This window comes from Sander vitreus, chromosome 24 (assembly GCF_031162955.1).
Source record: "Sander vitreus isolate 19-12246 chromosome 24, sanVit1, whole genome shotgun sequence".
NCBI lineage: Eukaryota > Metazoa > Chordata > Actinopteri > Perciformes > Percidae > Sander > Sander vitreus.
The window spans coordinates 13,660,281-13,679,209 of record NC_135878.1 but is presented as its reverse complement, the minus strand read 5'-3'; the positions used below and the strand labels follow the sequence as shown (position 1 = coordinate 13,679,209).

Below are 18,929 nucleotides of genomic sequence, written 5' to 3'. Positions count from 1 at the left end.
TGTGGGAGAATATTGTCCAGTGATGGCTCATATTGCACAAACAGCTAGCAGTGCTACATGATGATGTCGCATTAAAGAGTCCGACTGCTGCTGGAACGAAGGACCAAGTCACCAAGCGTACAAAGCACAGCATCAATAGCATCTAAAAAAAACAAAAAGCAACAAATACCCACAATAAAGTGCAAAGTGAGCAGACATGTTCGAATACATGATCAACATCTCTTCAATTGTAACAGAAATTGTCCCCATCAGCAGCATGGACATCATCATTATCATCGCCATCAGTATATAACATGTATAATATAATTATATTATTTCTCTTCTTGTTTGTCAAGCAATTCTATTATGTTTACATTCTTGTCTTTTCATAGTCATGGTTAATATTTCATAATAAGCTATTGCACTGTTTAATCCCTGCACTGATGGCAGGGCGGCAGTGGAATCTGACAGGGATACTGGGATCAGAAGGAGGGAGAGAATAGATAAAAATCACCAGGAAGGCACTAATTACATTAAAAGACACAGGGTTGATGAGGAGAATTTAAGATCATTGTAAAATGACCTGATGTTACACACTTTTGTACAGTAGGTGGCGGTAAGCACCTAAAAGTTGTTTGCAATCCGCCATTAAATCAGGGAGGAAGACCGTTCAGACTTTACCGACCTAGCTAGCTAGCTAAACACCGGAGAAAAGCCGTTAGTTGGCAGAAAACCCGAGCAATTAGTTTGTTCCTCAGAGATGGACCGACACCGGAAACAACTCGAGGAGGTTTTAAAACCGAAAACGAAGCTGCGAGGAGAAGGTTTGTGTTCTTTCTACTGCTCTGCTAACGACGCTAAGCTAACGTTAGCTAAACAATTCACGGCCTGGAGCTAGCTAGCTCCTTCAGCTAATGTGTCTTATCGCCAAGAGGATTTCATTACGCGTCTTTACCGTTTATTGTGTATTCTGTTAATGTGTGTAGCTTGGTTACTGGTAGAAGCAATACAAGGAGAAGCTGTGAATGGTTTCCAGTTAAAGTGTGTAACGCGAGGGGTGTAGCTGGAGAGAGCTAACGTTAGCAGTTAGCTGGAGCTCCGAGAGAGCGGATTAGCTCAAAGAGTCCACGGGCAACTGAACGGAGCTTCCACACTGATACTTTACTCTACAACATCGACCATACAATGCCAGGTCTCCACGGCGCGTTATTTACTCATCATACGTGAGCAGTAGAACATGTAGCACAACCTGCACCAACTCGCTAGTCAAGTGTGTGTGTGTGTGTGTGTGTGTGTGTGTGTGTCGGTCCGAGGAGAGAGAGAAGCCTGCAGCGGCACGTTTTCACACTAGTACATCACCCTAGTAACAGAGGAAGGCACCGCCGTAGATAGAGAACAATTTACTAGTACAGTGCCCGTTCAAAACATGCCTGTTTGGGATGGCCTGATTACTCGGCCTCCTGTATTGCTGCTTGTAGCTTTGTCCAGAACCCCTGTAGGCTACTCCGAAATAACTCCCCCCAAAGAAATCAGAAAAACATATCAGAAAACAAATACACCAAGAAAAGTATGAACTAAATACTAAATCTAATGTATATAGCATATTTGTCATCATTTAAACAAGTCTCCCGAATAGAAATGGGTATCTCTCTCTCTCCTCTGCCTGCTGCTGTGTGTGTGTGTGTGTGACGGCCGGCGAGCCGCAGGACACGCTTGTGGAGTTTAACTGGGTTAACCACAGGTTCCCGTTAATCTTATGATGGACACGTGTTGTGATATTTAAACAAACGAACCGTCAACGGCGAAATAAAAGCCTCTTATTTACGAGAGCGGTCTGAGAGACCTCCAGCTCACAGCGGGGTTGTCTGAGCGTGACTGGCCGAGCGACAAGCTAGCGCCTGCTGGCTGCCGCCTCACTTCATGGAGCTTCTCAACTCCAAAAACTTTGAAGCCAAATTTGGGGATTTTTAAGTTCCTCTGGCCGCAGTTCCTGTAACTCTTTCAGCTCCTACTTCAGGGCAGGGTCTTTTCTCTGTTCCCTTTTCAGCATAGAACCTAGGTCTACGAGGGTCGGGTTCCCAGTACAGACAGACCAACAACGGGACAATGTTGACAACTTTCGCCATCTTATTCGTCACTAAATTCACTTCTGACAACATTTTAGGTGAGAAATGAACTGTTTAGATTTTGAATATACTGTAGGCAGTCTTGCGAAAATTGATGCAGAATTGACCATTTGCTTCAAAGTTTTCGGAGTTCCGAAGCTCCATGAAGTGAGGCGACAGCCAGCAGGCGCCTGCCCAGGCCGCCAGCCCGTCGCTCGGCCAGTCCTGCTCAGACAACCCCGCTGTAAGCTGGAGGTCTCGTAAATAAGAGGCTTTTATTTCGCCGTTGACGGTTCGTTTGTTTAAATATCACAACACATGTCCATCATAAGATTAACAGGAACCTGTGGTTAACTGTCTTTTCGGAGTTAAACTCCACAAGCGTGCCCTGCGGGCTTGACAAAACTTGCTGGCCGGCCGACACACACACACACACACACACACACTCTCACACTTTCTTGTCTTAATACCTCAATGTCGATATTGTGGCGATATGATAGGGTTGACAATTGGTGCTTTAATAAAATATCTTCACTTGAGAGTTTAGATAAATAATCTTCAGTAATGTGGATATAATGACTAAGTGGGTAAAGGCAAAAATAATAGAAGAGCTAGAACAGTCTGGTAACTGACTGAGAAAATGACATCACTTTACTATAATGCAGCCTTTAAAAGCAGGAAAAGACAACACTTAAGCCATATTACGATATTATGATATCTGTTCTCATATCACGATATAGATATATCGATATATTGCCCAGCCCTAGGTCTGGCTACTCCGGGATTTCGAAACTGCCATCATGGCGGCTCGTTGAGAATACGATCTCGTGTTTTTACGAAAATAGTTCACCGAAAGGACACGCTTGTGGAGTTTAACTCCGAAAAGACAGTTAACCACAGGTTCCCGTTAATCTTATGATGGACATGTGTTGTGATATTTAAACAAACGAAGCCAGCGTGCAGGAGCCCTTACTGCGTAGGCTACTTGTACTTAAGAGGAAAAAAAACTCACTGTACTCCTACATTTACCTGCCAGAGAATGTTGCAGATTCAGATTCTACTCGCAAAATATCACTAATCAAATACGATGCATTATTTATGAAACTATCCAGCATGCTGACAATGCCTCTCTTTTTTTACTTTAACTAAACATTTGCAGCAGAACTTGTACTCTGCGGTCGCAGGCTGTTTTACCATACAGCATAGGCTTAGGCCTTGGCGTCTTCATGCCACATCCATAATTGCCCTTAAATAGTCCGTTAGGGCTGCACGCTTATGGCCAAAATGATAATCACGATTATTTTGATCAATATTGAGATCACGATTAATTATGACGATTATTTGTTGATTTTAACCAAAACTAATTTATTGTCACATAGGCTCATTATAACTGCTTTCACATCCATATTGTGCTACATTCCTCCTTTGTTGAAGGATACTATGAAGGAGCCATTTCAGCTGTTGTGCGACCGCTTTCCACACATGCGCGTTTGCCGTGAAAAGATACAGGCAACACAATTTTCTGTTCACGTTAACGGCGCATGTTAAAATCCCGGTATCTACCGGACGAAATAGCAACTCGGATTACGGTGCCACCTAAATGTCTGCGTTGCGTTCTAACAGCAGCTAACGTTAGCCTACCGTTAGCTACAGTAGTAACTGGATTAAACACGGCTAAAATGCTGAAAGCTAAACGGTGCAGTGTGACTGTATTTCACTGTAGAGGATTCCAACAGCGGGACGCCCGACAGTCTGCTGCTAAAGCTATGAGCTAAAAGACTCAAACTAGCACTGGTCACTGCTGTTGTCTGAAAAACAACACAGACGGGACTAAATGTTGCGTTTACTGGTAAACTGGTAAACCTCGTGACCGATCTCTGAACGTTCTCTTAATACATCCATGCTTATGACCGACTGCTATCTGTTGTGGAATTTTCCTCATGTTACTCTAGCCCTATAGTCAGTGAAATGCCCCAAATTAATATTCATCCATACCGACATCATGTGCACAGAGGAAAACGTAGCAAAGGACTTTCACTCAATGTGAAGTTGTAGTTCTTGTTAGAGAAGTTGTAGTTCTTGTTAGAGAGGTGGAAAAGAGGAACATATGTTTGGAGGGCACAGTGTGGGCATTACTAACGCCAAAAAAGCTATAGAGTGAAAACATGTTGCAGACGCAGTTAATGCCACAGCCTCAGAAAGTCAGACCGTGGCCCAAATTAAAAAGAAATGGTCCGATATTAAAGGCGTCGGGACGGCGTGGTTTCCCAGAGTGCTCCTCTGTAACTCTGGGGCCAAAACGGCACAGAGATCCAACGGGGCAGCTCGAGGTAGTCGGAAGCGGCTCTGAGGCCACTCGTCCCCGTTTGCCAGCAGGTCTTCTTGCCGTCGGTCTCCATTTGCCACATCTCCCAACAGTGCAAAGCCAGCCATTGTGCGTCATTACGCATGGCGTGCCTTTTTCTACCCATCCATTGGATTGTATCCAAAAAGCTAAAGGTGTCGGAATGAATCTAATTCTAAATGACAAATAGTTCTGCACGAGGAGCACGTAATTAGTAAAACTTTCTATTACGATAGCATCTTGTTATATTTGGTCCGTTTTTCACCGCAGATCGATCAAACGATCGTTTGTGTAGGATATTAGTTGTAAGAATGGCTTTGTGAATTCTTCATATCATCAATGAGAGGCAATATTTTTGTCTGTTTCACGTTTCATCCACCTGCCTTCGGTGTCGCCGTTTTCTCATGTTCACCCATTTCTGTGCGTATGCCTGGGTCAGAGTGTCCGTGGAGGACCGCACATTTTCCCGTCAAGTTTGCTTTTCATAAATCCCAGTCCTTGCGTAGAGAGCGGCGTAGGTCTTCTTTCGTGCGTACGCCACGTTTATAAATGAGGCCCCGGACGCGCATTTTTCCACGTGTGTACGTGCGTGCGTACGTGTGCGACTGTCTGTCTGTCCGTCGGTCTCTCTTTCTCTCTCCGTGCCCGATCGCCTGTCTTGCGCTAGACACGGTTGACAAACCAAGACAGCCAAAATCACCAGAAACCTGGGTGTTTTTATTTTGATGTTCGTTTTATTTTTGTAAAGCATGTGGCTGAGCTGTGGCCTTCCTGTATGTGATGACCTACCTGGCTTGATCTATTCGCTCTGGGCGTGCCGAGAGCCTGGGCGTTCATCTAACATGTTTCGTGTTCCCTATTTTAGTCACATGCGGGGTAGACGGCAATCAGTTTTGGACAGATGATCAGTTTTTGGCATGACGCCGGCATCTGGTGAACCGCAATCAATGAGCCTTGCAGCGGCATATGTTGTAGCGATGTAGCATCTCGTCGCACCAGCTGCCGTACTGTGTGTGTGTGTGTGTGTGTGTGTGTGTGTGTGTGTGTGTGGGGGGGGGGCGGCACAGAGCAGTACTTGCCCGAAGTACATTTTTACTGGCCCCTATACATTATTACATTATTATATTTTATTTTTTATTAGTGGTTATCAAATAATGACTAAACTGAGATAAGATCCATATCAATGCAAATCAAACCAGCTATTAGACTAACTGAGATAAAACCATGCCAATTTCTAGGTATGGTGAAGGGGATGTGATGATGTGGGGGGGCTATTTTAATTCCAAAGGCCAAGGGAACTTTATCAGGATGCATAGTATCCTGGATCCATGAAATAACTGGCCTTTCAAAATAAAAGTCTGCCTGCCTCTATGGGAATTTAACATAGGGGTGTGTATAATTATGGCCCCTGTATTTTAAGGAAGAACATTTATTTATTAACAATACATTATTCATTCACCAAAAATTGGTGTTTTTTCAATTAAGGCATTAAGATCAATTTCCAAAAGATGATTTTTTTTTTATTCCTCTTTTTAGTCAACTTTAGCATGAATGCATGTATGAATACTTATGAGCAGCACTGTATATGTGTAAATATATATATATATATATATATATATATATATATATATATATATATATATATATATATATATATATATTTTTTTTTTTTTTAATTGCTGAAGTTCTATGGTTAATGGCATGTTTTATCACAATTAAAATTCTATTATTTTGCATTTCAGAACTGTTTTTAAGTACATATTAACAATGAAAAGCAATTCTTACCGGTGGGTCTTGATTGGGAATCAAATGAATGCAAAGAAAGTGACTTTATGAACTTGACTATTATTTATTTACTGTAAACAAATGTGTGAATCTGTCATTATTACACAATTCCTACAAGTACCTAACCTAACTGAGATGTAACACTAACACTTTGCTTATACAGTACAAACAAAATGGTCCAAAAACCAGATGCCACAGCAGGACATTTAACCTTTTACATTTTTAACAAGGATTGAGAACAATTGACTGAGATGTAACACTAACAACCACCGTTAAGGCAAACAAGTGCAAAGTCCAGCCAGAGTCAATATAGTGTTTAGTAACTCCTAAATAATTGTGATTACTCACTGACGTCCAGTGATCACCGGTTAATGAGACAGCGTTTGCACTTTGCAGCAGTTCCAGTTTAGCTGCTTTCTCCGTGTCGTACAGGCTGTGTGTGGTGAAACTACTGTCCCCCTCGATGGCAGTGTATAAGATGGGTCAGAACATGCCAACTGTAGCACTTCTTTAAGACCCGAGTCCTCTACGATGCTGATAGGTCTGCAGTTAGTTGCATGCATGCATGCATGCATATATATATATATATATATATATATATATATATATATATATATATATATATATATATATATATATATATATATATATATATATCAATGCGATTAAGGGCCGACGCAATGCGATTTATTTTTTTATATATGTGTGTGTGTATATATATGTGTGTGTGTGTGTATATATAGATACACATGTGTGTATATATATATATATATATATATATATATATATATATATATATATATATATATATATGTGTGTGTGTGTGTGTGTGTGCATGTGCGTACACAGGAACGTGCAAAGAGTCGTTAGAATTTCAGTCGACCAAGATGGTCTTTATCTATATACAGCCCTAGCTCTCATGCATTCTGTATAGGGTTGGGAACCGAAAGCCGGTGCTAATATGGCACCGGTGCCTAAAAGACCTACCGTACTGAATATGGATTTTGGTGCCACTTAAAGGCCTGCGCTGCTCTCTGATGCTCTGAATCAGATGTTAAGCGGCAACAGAAACAGGGCTCCAGACTTTACCTTTTTTACTAGTAGCACTGTTTTACATTTCCCCGACTTCAACTGTACTACTGATAAATGCGTTGGTAGTAAATACAGAAACTACAATCTGCTTTCATATTTTAGTTCAGTCACATTTTAATTGAATACTGCTTAACAAATGCACATTTAGAAACGTAAACAAAGTATTATTATTATTGTCAATGCACTGTATTATTGCCGCTGCCTCATACAGGCTCTCCCTCTATCCCTCCTCTCAGCCTTATGTCATAAATATGTCATGGCAGGTCTAATTATCAAACCTCAAGAAACTACTGTATCTTTACGCGTTAATATTACATTGAGTGGTTGGTTTTTACATTGGCTGTCATGAGAGCATTATAATTGTCACAAATATTTTTCCTTGACCTCAAGTAAAGTGAAACAATTTTAACTTGGCGTGAAGTTTGATTTCACCATCAAATGCTTTTATAACGGTGTCACGAATAATATCCACAAGCGAAACCATTTGGATTTATAAGACCAGTTTGACGACAGCGAATGCAGTACCCAGGTGATTTAATGATTTTTGGACAGATAACATTAACTAACTAACATTACTTAATTCGGTTAGCCCCGGGCTGCAAAGAGCAAACCTGGAAAGAAAACCATCTGGATAGTGTCCCTGTCGTAAAACTGGCCTCCGCTGTGTTTGGCCCCATCCATCCGGCCGTGTTCAATGAAAGCTCCAATAACTGCTAATGGGGAGCGATTTTGATGGCGAAGACATGTCCCGCCCTACTCTGCCTCTGATTGGCTCACGCTTGTGTTCTTACCCTAACCAATCTCACTCCTCACGCCTAAACCTAACCAACAAAGGCGACGAGTAGGGAGGAACTTGTCGCATTGCAGACATTGATTAGCGTTTACAGTAACCAATAGTGCTGATATGCGTTGCGCGGTATGACGACAGTAGATTGGCAGTTCTCACCGGCCCGATGCTGAATGATGCCTTCACGTGCTCCTACGACAGCAGGTCCAAAGAGGGAAGTGGAACGACGTCTTCTAAAATGGTAACTAAAACTTTTTTGCGTATTTACTTATTCTGAAAATGAACGTCAAAGAAGTAACATCTATGTAACGTTTGTTATTCGTGAGCGTCATCTTACTTATTCCAATAGGGCATCCCTATTTATTTGAATTTTGAAAGACATTTTGCGATGTTACGTTACTTAGGGTTTTCTAATTATTGCTGCCTGGACATTAGAATAATAATGTTGGTTGCATTAGAATATAATTATGTTAGTAGCGTTAGAATATAATTACGTTGCGTTAGAATATGTTATTTGCATTAGCTACATTGCCGAACATACGCCATTCCTATCAGTTTTGATAGCTAATGTGCGCAATAACGTCAATTTTAAGTTAACCCCACATTTACATCACAGCAAATGCAAATGAAATTAACTCTTAAGACCTCTCATGCCACTGACACCAACCCTCCACCCCCATTTATTTTATTACATTTGCAGAGTTTAGAGTTGGGCTGGGCTGTGAAGGATCCTGATTATGATGAAAGTGGCCCTTTGCCCCGACGAAGAAGGGCTAAGGCAAGAGGCGAAGGGGCTCAAGTGGAAGCAACGGAGGCAGGAGTAGTAGAGGAGGAGAACGTGGCAGAGGAAGAAGACAAAGGAAACACGTTTGATCAAGAGGAAGAAGAAAGACTAAGGGAACTCTAAGAGCATCGCCTGGCTGAAATAAGGGTAGGTGATTTTTTATTTTTTTATTTTATCAAGCTTTCCACACTAGAGCATGCAGGTCTGTCTGAAATGGATCAACAAACATGGTGGGTGAACAACAGATTTAAGCTTAATTCAGTCCATTTTTAGTGCAGTTGGCCGATTTTTATTTTGTTTAATACTAATTTGTCAGGAATATATTCAGCCATCATTCACCAATATGGTCTATTCTTATCCGAAAAGAGAACCTGTATTTGAGAATGTACCAGACACTGTGGTCGTTAAAAACTGTTATCATTTTTGCCAAACACTCTTCATATTCCTTGCTGTTGTGCATACACAGGCTGAAAGAGAGCGATGCCGTGACCCCAGAAGAGAGGGACACCATTGCAGAGGCAGTCATGATGCATCTCCCTGTGGTTCTATACGATATGTGGGCAATGAGAGAGACACCAGAGGGTCCAAATCCAGAGACTCCGGGTCCAGGACAGCCGTGGTGGTGCATCTGCAACAACTGTCATGACATGGTGGTGTGTGGCGCAGGATTTGACGGCGCGGCGCGTAATGGCTGGGTTTCAGTTATAAACTAGTCAAACGAAAGTAAAAACAATGACTACGTAACATTATCGGATAATTTAGAAAGAAAAAACTTGACACATTTGATACAGATGAAAATATTGTGACACTATGCGGCATCCGACACAATGTCAGGGTAGTTATTAAGGCTGCGTAATATGAGGGGAAACATTGACTATCGCGATCATTATATAACTTTAATGACTTGATAAATAAACCAATATTAAAATGTAGCCTACTCAATTCTGCCTTTCTGCTGCTTTCAGTATTTTGCTAAAATACAACAAATTGCTCGTTAAATTTTAAACAAATGACAAAAAAAGTGTAGCCATGATGTGGTTTATCAATTAAATCTTTCTTTTTTTTTGCCAAATGTTAATGGTTCAGCATATAAAATACCTGTTAAAACTGTTACAGCCAATTTAATAAAATGTAAGGGTTTTATTTGGCATCAAGTCCATAAATACAGTTAATGGATGCATGCTCTGTTAGCAACGATTAGCTCCGATTAGCGGTTAGCTCCAGTCAGCTTCAGTTAGCTAGCTCCGTTATAAAGATAGCCTTAGTGTAATATGGGTTAACAGGAGTTAGGAGGAGTCATGCCGTGGGCACAGTGTTGAGATTTATGATAACCTGTAACATTCTGTATGAATCATAATAGGCTATGATTTTAAGATTAAGTTAATACATGTAACATTTGGGCTCAGGGTAATCGGGTATTTTATCTGCTGAGCGCTAACATTTATGAAAAACCAACCAAATTTAATTGACAAAGCCCATCATAAGCTACACTTCATCTGTCTGTATATCATCTTCTAGTTATTTAGTTCTTCCTAAATTGTTTCTAAATGTTTAAGTCACTGTTTTCAATAAATACTGTGGTTAATAAACCTTTGGTTGACTAGTTTAGTACTGAACCCGTCACATCCTGCGTCACCCACCACCACAGGTAAATTCCAAACCTGTAACATGATTCACTTTACTTATCATTATATAACTTATCAACCTTTGAACTGTGAGCTATGAAGCGTACGTTGTTATCATAAATTTATTCTGTGTATTTTATGTTATTTCACTTTTCAGTTTTTGTTATATATATTTTTTAAGTATATTGTGTATTTGTTTATTGGTTGTTAAAAAATGCTAATAAAAAATATTTCTAAACCTGTGGGGAAGTTTATCTGGGAGTTTAATTTTGTATAAAGTTAAAGGGATATTTCACTGTTGGAAAGATGAATATATCTTTAAATTGGGTCACTTATGTAAAAGAAATTTATTTAGAAATTGGTGGCTTCTAGGCCGAGAAAAGCCAGAAAATGTGTTTTTGGCTCATCTGGATGAAAGATACCAAATCCCAGAATGCACTTGCTTCGCTGCTTTAATGTCTACTCCCAAGCCACGCCTACCGTTTACAGACAGACAGTGAGGCAGCATTCGAGTCAAGTGTGTTTTATTGTCATTTCAACCACCACACGAAACGTTTCACCGTGGCTCAAGTGGTTACACAATTAAAAATAAAAACGACATTATATAAAAACTACATACGAAACAGGCTACATTTAGTGCACATGCGCCGTAAAGTTCAGCTAACACATAGCTACTAGCATTAGCGCTTGGTGGGCTGTAAACACTGAGTATAAACTTATATATTTGCGTGGAATGTAGACTGGTCGGCATTTAACAGTCACAAACTCCACTAGCAGTTAGTTGGATACAAGCACCAGTCCGTGTTAACACAGCCCTCCTCCACTAGTCTTACCCGGCGACACAGCAGCAGGCCTGGTAGCTGGATAGCTGTTGTTCAGCAATGTTTCCACAACAACAAAAACACAGCAGAGTCTGAACTCGCGTTGGGAGTTTCGTTGAAGTTGGATGTAGTCCAGTTTGTCGTCTAATGAGCGGACACTTGCAAGCAGGATGGCCGAACAGGAACAGGTGGCCGGCTAGCGTTAGCTTTCCACCGGCACACTCGTTCAACGTTCCCCGCTGATGATGTCCTTTTACCGGCTGGAGGTATCGAGCAACACCGCTGGTCTCCATAGCAGGCGAGCAAAGCTGTGTCGAGTATTCCGTCTGTAATAGTGTTGTGCATATTCTCCCATCTGTACCAATGTATCCCGGGGGTACACTCACGGTGGTTTGAATGCACGTCTGTCTAAACGTTTTCTGCTGAGAAGGGAGTAGCGAAAATTCAAGATGGCAGACGCTCGTTTTGGTTCTGGAATCTTCGGAGAAAGACGACAGTCCAACCCCCTATGGGCGGGTTGAAAATATAAGGAAGTAGCTCCCACTACTGGCTGTAGTCCATTGCCTCTGGGCAAAAAATCTTCCGATGACGCAAAAATCAACGTTTTTACGTCATCGGAAGATTTTTTTTCCAGACCCACAATACAGAGATCTCCCCTCTCAGGGGGACATGAGGGAGGGAAGCACAGTCATTCGAAAATACTAGTGTTTCTACTGATACAAAGCTTAGTGCTAAATCTGTGAAGTATCCCTTTAATAATAAAAGCTGTGAAGTGATAGCAGTCAAACTTGTCGCACGCTTACATTTATTTAATATTATATCAAAATGCTAATTCTTTACAAAAATACAGTACATTTTGTCTTGTAAGCCATTTATTCATCATTATCTCCATCACTATCACTGGAAGAAAAGAATAAGACAAAGCTTTCCAAAAACAGAACTATAGGGCTAATTTTATAAACGCACACTGCGAAACAAATAAATAGGTTTAGGCGGCCGACTGCAATCAAATTGTATGGAGGAATATGCCTACTCATGTAAATTTCTAAAGTGCAGTATGCATGCTACAGCTGCTAATCTAGAAATGATTTTAATGTCACGATTTACGATCTGCTGATTCTAACTTTAAGATGTTGAAAAATAAATAAACGCAGCATTATTTGAATGTTCTGAAAAGAAATAAGTGAAGAAATCAGGCCAATTCCAAAAGCTGGTCAGTCTGACGTGGTGTCGCCGCCTGAGCTCATTACTATTCATGAGCTAGCCCAGTTGCGCTGGGTAAAGGATGCTGATAGCCAGGCTCTCATTGGCTAGCTGTTAGCCAATCAGAGTCAAGCAGCTTAGCTCGTTGAATATTAATGAGAACTGGCACAAATCGAGCTGTGTCTTCCTGTAGGCTTTCTCTACCATGCTAGAATGGCTTGAAACAAGGTAACCAAGGCATTTTGTTTTTCACAATTTTTTTTTACAGAGGCCATGGTAGAACTTCCACAAAGTAATGAAATACTTAAAACTTAGTCTATTTTAAAAATAACTACATCCTATACCATAGAATGTGAAAATACACAGGCAGATGATGATGGTGGTTGAACAGATACTGATAATGGCGTCTCTGTAGGAAGCTTACAAAAAACTGACTGGGTTGTCTTTTGTCACAGTTTGTCGGCTAGTATGTACTCCAGATTCCCAAATGCATGCAAGCACTCAAAAAGTGAGTTTTCATAATATGTAATATGGGCTTTCAACTGTATACTGAGGTTGCCAAACCAGACCGAGATGTTGTACCACAGGATGCTCTCATCTACAGCATGGTAGTCAAAACATTCTGGTTGACGCCAAAAACCCTCAGCCTACTAAGGAAGTGTAGCTGCTGTTGGGCTACACGATATGTCGATATACATCGTCAAAAACGTATAAAAACAAAATGCAATATTGTGATATCGTTATCGACCAATGAAATGACCTGGCTGATACAGACAAACGTTCTAAAATCATCTAAAATCTAAAGTCATTTTGTGGAGGTATTCAGCACCGAATGGAATATATTGTCCTGTCACTGTGGTGAAATCCATCATTCCTAAAGGAAGGAAGGCCGATTCCAGAATAATTTTAAATGAAAATTAGGTTTGTGTGAAGGGCAGGTTGGGACAGCAGCAGCGTCAGATCCTGGAATAGTGGCTTCCGAGGCAGGTCTAGAGGCAGAAGTATGAGCTGTAGCGTTTGCCGTAGCTAACATGCAGTCGAGCAGGGCCTCATCCTCTGTGATCTGGTGCAGCATAGTTTTCCTACCTTCCAGCTCGGTTTTCTCAGACATACTGACCCAACTTATACAGCTGGTTGAAGGGCAGAGTGGAGGCGTACGTTTTTGGAGAGGAAGTGCACTAGCTCTAGGCTAAAAAGTCAGCAGCCAGGCAAGTTGTGCTCAGTATTGAATGACGGACTATGGGGCCCTGAATTTAGCTACAAGTGAAGTATTGTTCATTTAACATTAATGGCTGTTTTGTTTTGTGGTTCAGTTTTACCTTCAGATGTCCAGAAAGTGATTGTTGGTGAAGAACATCAGCAGGAGTGGAGCTCCAGTCTGGACCAGGAGGACCCAGAGTCCCCCAACATTAAAGAGGAACAGGAGGAACTCCAGGGCAGTCAGGATGAAGAGCAGCTTCAACGGCTGGAGGAGGCGGATATCACCAAGTTCCCATTTACTCTTGTCCATGTGAAGAGTGAAGAGGATGAAGAGAACCCTCAGTTCTCACAGCTTCATCAAAGACAAACTGAACAGATGAAAACAGAAGCTGTTGGAGAGGACTGTGGAGGACCAGAACCTGTGGAGGACCAGAATCTGAACTCTGCTCCAGATACACATTTACAACCAGATACCTACAAGACTAGAGACTCATCTGAACCTGAGACTGATGACAGTAATGATTGGAAGGAGACCGGAGAACCTCTTTCAGGTTTAAACGCTCTGAATGGTACCGAAGTCCCCGTTAGTGATCTGAGATGTAGTACTGGTGAGAAAGAGTGTCTGAAAAGATTTGGCACCAGTGGACGTCTGAAGACCCACATGAGATCTCAAACGGGAGGAAAACCGTTCAGCTGCTTAGTCTGTAACAAAGCTTTTACAGTGAATGGAAGTTTACAAAAACACATGAGAATCCACACGGGAGAGAAACCGTTCAGCTGCTCAGTCTGTGAGAAGGCTTTTACAGAGAATGGATATTTACAAACACACATGAGAACCCACACAGGAGAGAAACCATTTAGCTGCTCCGTCTGTATGAAAGCTTTTACAGTGAGTGGAAGTTTACAGAAACACATGAGAATCCACACTGGGGAGAAACCGTTCAGCTGCTCCATCTGTCAGAAAGCTTTTATACAACGTGGACATTTACAGAAACACATGAGAGGCCACACAGGAGAGAAACCATTCAGCTGCTCAGTCTGTAACAAAGCTTTTACCGTGAACGGACATTTACATAGACACATGAGAATCCACACAGGAGAGAAACCTTTTAGCTGCTCCTTCTGTGAGAAGGCTTTTACCGAGAGTGGCCATTTAAAGGCGCACATGAGAATCCACACGGGTGAGAAACCATTTAGCTGCATCGTCTGTGAGAAAACATTTACAGTAAGTGGAAGTTTACAGAAACACATGAGAATCCACACAGGCGAGAAATCGTACAGCTGCTCAGTCTGTATGAAAACTTTTATACAAAGTGCAAATTTACAAGCACACATGAGAATCCACACAGGAAAGAGACCATTTAGCTGCTCAGTCTGCGAGAAAGCTTTCACAGTGAGCGGACATCTAGATAGACACATGAGAATCCACACAGGCGAGAAACCGTTTAGCTGCTCTGTCTGTAAGAAAGCATTTAGAGTGAGTGGACATTTAAAGACGCACATGAGAACCCATACAGGAGAGAGGCCATATAGCTGCCCTCTCTGCGAGAAAGCCTTTGCAGTAAGTGGCGTTCTACACAACCACATGAGAATCCACACAGGAAAGAAACAATTTAGCTGCTCAGTCTGCGAGAAAGCTTTCACAGTGAGTGGACATCTAGATAGACACATGAGAATCCACACAGGCGAGAAACCGTTTAGCTGCTCTGTCTGTAAGAAAGCTTTTAGAGTGAGTGAACATTTAAAGACACACATGAGAACCCACACAGGAGAGAGGCCATATAGCTGCCCTCTCTGCGAGAAAGCCTTTGCAGTAAGTGGAGTTTTACATAAACACATGAGAATCCACACAGGAGAGAAACCATAAAGCTGCCTGACGTGGCGCGGCAGTCTTAAAGGAGAGCAGAGAACCTTAGGTTCAAACACTCGACAAATGAAAGAAGTCTTTCAAAATGATGTGACATGCAATACTCTGTGGGTCTAGGTAACACTTTATAACAGCCGTCACCAAAAAAATTGTAAGTTGATAGTTAATACTAGTTACTAGAATTGCCGTAAGTGGTAATTTTGAGTGCCAGATTCCAAACTCTATAATCTGTCGTGGTAAATGCGTAATTGTGATGCTAATGCATTTATTGTTTTAGGGTGTCTTTAAAAAATGAACTAATACCGATACTAATACTTTTTTTAACTAGTTAAGTTAAACATCTGAGTGGTTATAAATGTATCAATATTCATATCATGGCATAGACTGATCTCATGAAGTGGCGTATGTATGACACGCCAATTCGTATGCCATTATTGGCGCGTTATCAAGATGCATAGTCACTTTTTAGCGTGTTTATGAACACCGGAGCAATCCCGGAAGTGGAACGTCGTGGATGTAGACTACTCGCATAATATTTCATATCTTTTATGTAGTATTTTATAATTAAGAAATTGTTTATAAGCCGTCAATAAACGTCTGCATCTGATGAGTATATACCTTAAGTTATTTATAATAATAACTTTCTCCTGTTAGCTTAGATCTTCTAGTTAGCTATTGTGTGTTTTACTTTTGCTTTACTAATTTTCTGAATAAATGCTTTGTAAAATATGCGCTAGGCCATTTTGTACAAAATGAATTTTGCCAACGTCTCCTCTGACAAGAACTCCGAACACGTTCAACTTTTACTAGTTATTGGCATGTTCTTTTTGGTTGTAGTTTTTCCCTTCAGATCGTCTTGAGCGTGGAAAAAAGTGTGTTCGCGTCTACACGGAAATGAATAGGGACAAATATTAACATTATCAAATGATTTAGAATTAATTTCCTCTGAGCCATCATGCCACTTATTTTATCACGTGTATTTATATCAATTGATATTTACAAGATTGTTTGTTTACTTCCTTCTGTTAATTGTTTTGTATTGGTTATCAGGGACCCCACAATGTATTTTTTTAAAGGTCCCATGTCATGGTGCTCTTTGGATGCTTTTATATAGTCCTTAGTGTTCCCCTAATACTGTATCTGAAGTCTCTTTTATATAGGCCTTAGTGGTCCCCTAATACTGTATCTGAAGTCTCTTTTATATAGGCCTTAGTGGTCCCCTAATACTGTATCTGAAGTCTCTTTTTATATAGGCCTTAATGGTCCCCTAATACTGTATCTGAAGTCTCTTTCCCGAAATTCAGTCTTGGTGCAGAATTACAGCCACTAGAGCCAGTCCCACAATGAGCTTTCCTTAGTATGTGCCATTTCTGTGTCTGTAGCTATTGAGAAGGAGAGGCGGGGTGGCCTTGACCAAGACCAACTGCCACTTTGCTCATTTGAAAGCCATGATGTCTCTCTCTCATGGGCCGGCCAAATGTTCTGGGTGGGCAAATCAGAGAAAGGGGAGGTAACCTTTCCCCTTATGACCTCATAAGGAGGCGATTCCAGATCGGCCCATCTGAGCTTTCATTTTCTCAAAGGCAGAGCAGGATACCCAGGGCTCGGTTTACACCTATCACCATTTCTAGCCACTGGGGGGCCATAGGCAGGCTGGGGGAACTCATATTAATGTTAAAAAAAAATGCAATGGGACCTTTAATGCATAATTTAAGTTAATTTACTCGACAAGTTAATTTGGCATGGGTGTAGGTTTTGTTTCAACATTTGGGGGCGGGGGGGCACATTGTAACCGGGGGGTGTCCCTAAGAAAAGTTTGAACATCATTTCCTGCATTCTGGTGAATTTTTCTGCAACAATTTGTGCCTTTTCTCCATCAATTTATGGTGCCATGTTTTTTTTTTAATTATGTAAAGGAAATTAGTATTCTCCTGTATTGTTCAAAACGTTCTGCATATTAAAAAACATCACACGAGTGTTACGTTTTCATTTTTCATTTTAAGGAATCGTATACATCTCAACAACAAATCTATTAAATGAAGATACCTATTTAAAGCCAGAAGCTCCAAAGTTTAAATCTACATAAGAGACAACAAAATCACAATAAATCACATCTTTATTTTTTTTGAGGGGAGGACAAATCTACCTCTTCTAAATATTGGTGGGGAATATCCCCTGCATCCCCCACAAAATCTACACCTACGACTTCATCATCAACAGTGTTTAACTATCTTTACTTTTGAAGTCATTTTGGGGCTAATGCTAATGCTGGAAACAGGCAAATTGTATCTTTATAGTTGTATCCATATGATGTGACAGACTTAGGTTAATATTTCACCAGGTCCGAGGGCTAGAGGGATGTGTTAAGTAGACCCCATAAATCATTATCCTGCAACTGATTTTGATACTGTACTGTCTGGATGGTAGCTACAGGACATACTTTGAATTCATAAGATTTAACAATACAGTGTTAGAGACAGATCAGATGGCCAGAGACTTGAGACTTGACTTGGACTTGTTGCAAAAGACTTGAGACTTGACTTGAACTTGCCCCTTAAAGACTTGAGACTTGACTTGGACTTCCAAAAAATGACTTGTGAACATCTCTGGTGTAAACACCCACCGGGCATGACTCTATGCTAATCAGTGCTTCGTGGTGCTTCACGTGCTCTGTGTTCCTGGTGTTACTCCCCCTTGGAGCATATTCCCCACTCCCCATACTTTTTGGGTCTGCGGTAGCTCAGTCCGTAGGGAACTCGAGAGTCGCCGGTTCAAGTCCCCGTGCTGACCAGGTACAGAGTGTGGACTGGTAGCTGAAGAGGTGCCAGTTCAAATCCTAGGCACTGCTGAAGGTGCTCTTGAGCAAGGCACTGAACCGCCAACTGCTCAGGGTTAGCCTTTATTAGGGAGCCCCTTTACTCTGAAATCTCTCCATTAGTGTATGTATAGGTTCTGTTGCAGATCCTGTGTATGTATTTCGGACCTGTGTGTAATATGTAATATATATAGAGCGTAAACATGTAATTTCCCCCTGGGGATCAATAGTATCTCTTCTTCTTGGAAGGCTCTGATGGCCAACACCTGTTGTTGGTCCTCCGTGATCCTTTACCCTGACTGAACCACATCTGTATATCCTCCATGGCATCAAGCTTTTCCGAGCTAGGTCCCTCCTCTTTGAGATGGGTCCATGCCTTTCCAGAGTGCTAAAAATTCAGCTGAAGCAAAAATAAGAAACTGAGTGTCATGATAAATCTGTGTGAAAACTGACTGTTACACATTCCTTGTTGTCATCTTTAAATGAGAAGCTGTTAATGCCGGTTTTTAATTTAATTTGACT

At 41.2% G+C, this 18,929-nt stretch overlaps 2 protein-coding genes across 3 annotated transcripts in view; one reads left to right on the top strand and one right to left on the bottom strand.

Moving 5' to 3' along the window:
• Nucleotides 1–18,929, bottom strand: part of LOC144512803 (uncharacterized) — a 93,469-nt gene that overhangs the window by 23,168 nt on the left and 51,372 nt on the right. The window lies entirely within an intron of this gene.
• LOC144512806 (uncharacterized) lies at nt 626–17,568 on the top strand. The gene is made up of 2 exons (XM_078243746.1): nt 626–803; nt 13,839–17,568. The coding sequence occupies exons 1-2, from the start codon at nt 740–742 to the stop codon at nt 15,590–15,592; spliced, it is 1,818 nt and encodes a 605-aa protein (XP_078099872.1). The 5' UTR covers nt 626–739; the 3' UTR covers nt 15,593–17,568.

Excerpts from the sequence above, each read along its gene's own strand:
- LOC144512806 (XM_078243746.1), top strand. The coding sequence starts at position 740 with ATGGACCGACACCGGAAACAACTCGAGGAGGTTTTAAAACCGAAAACG. Across the intron at positions 804-13,838 it reads AACGAAGCTGCGAGGAGAAG|TTTTACCTTCAGATGTCCAG; the intron begins GTTTGTGTTCTT and ends TTTGTGGTTCAG.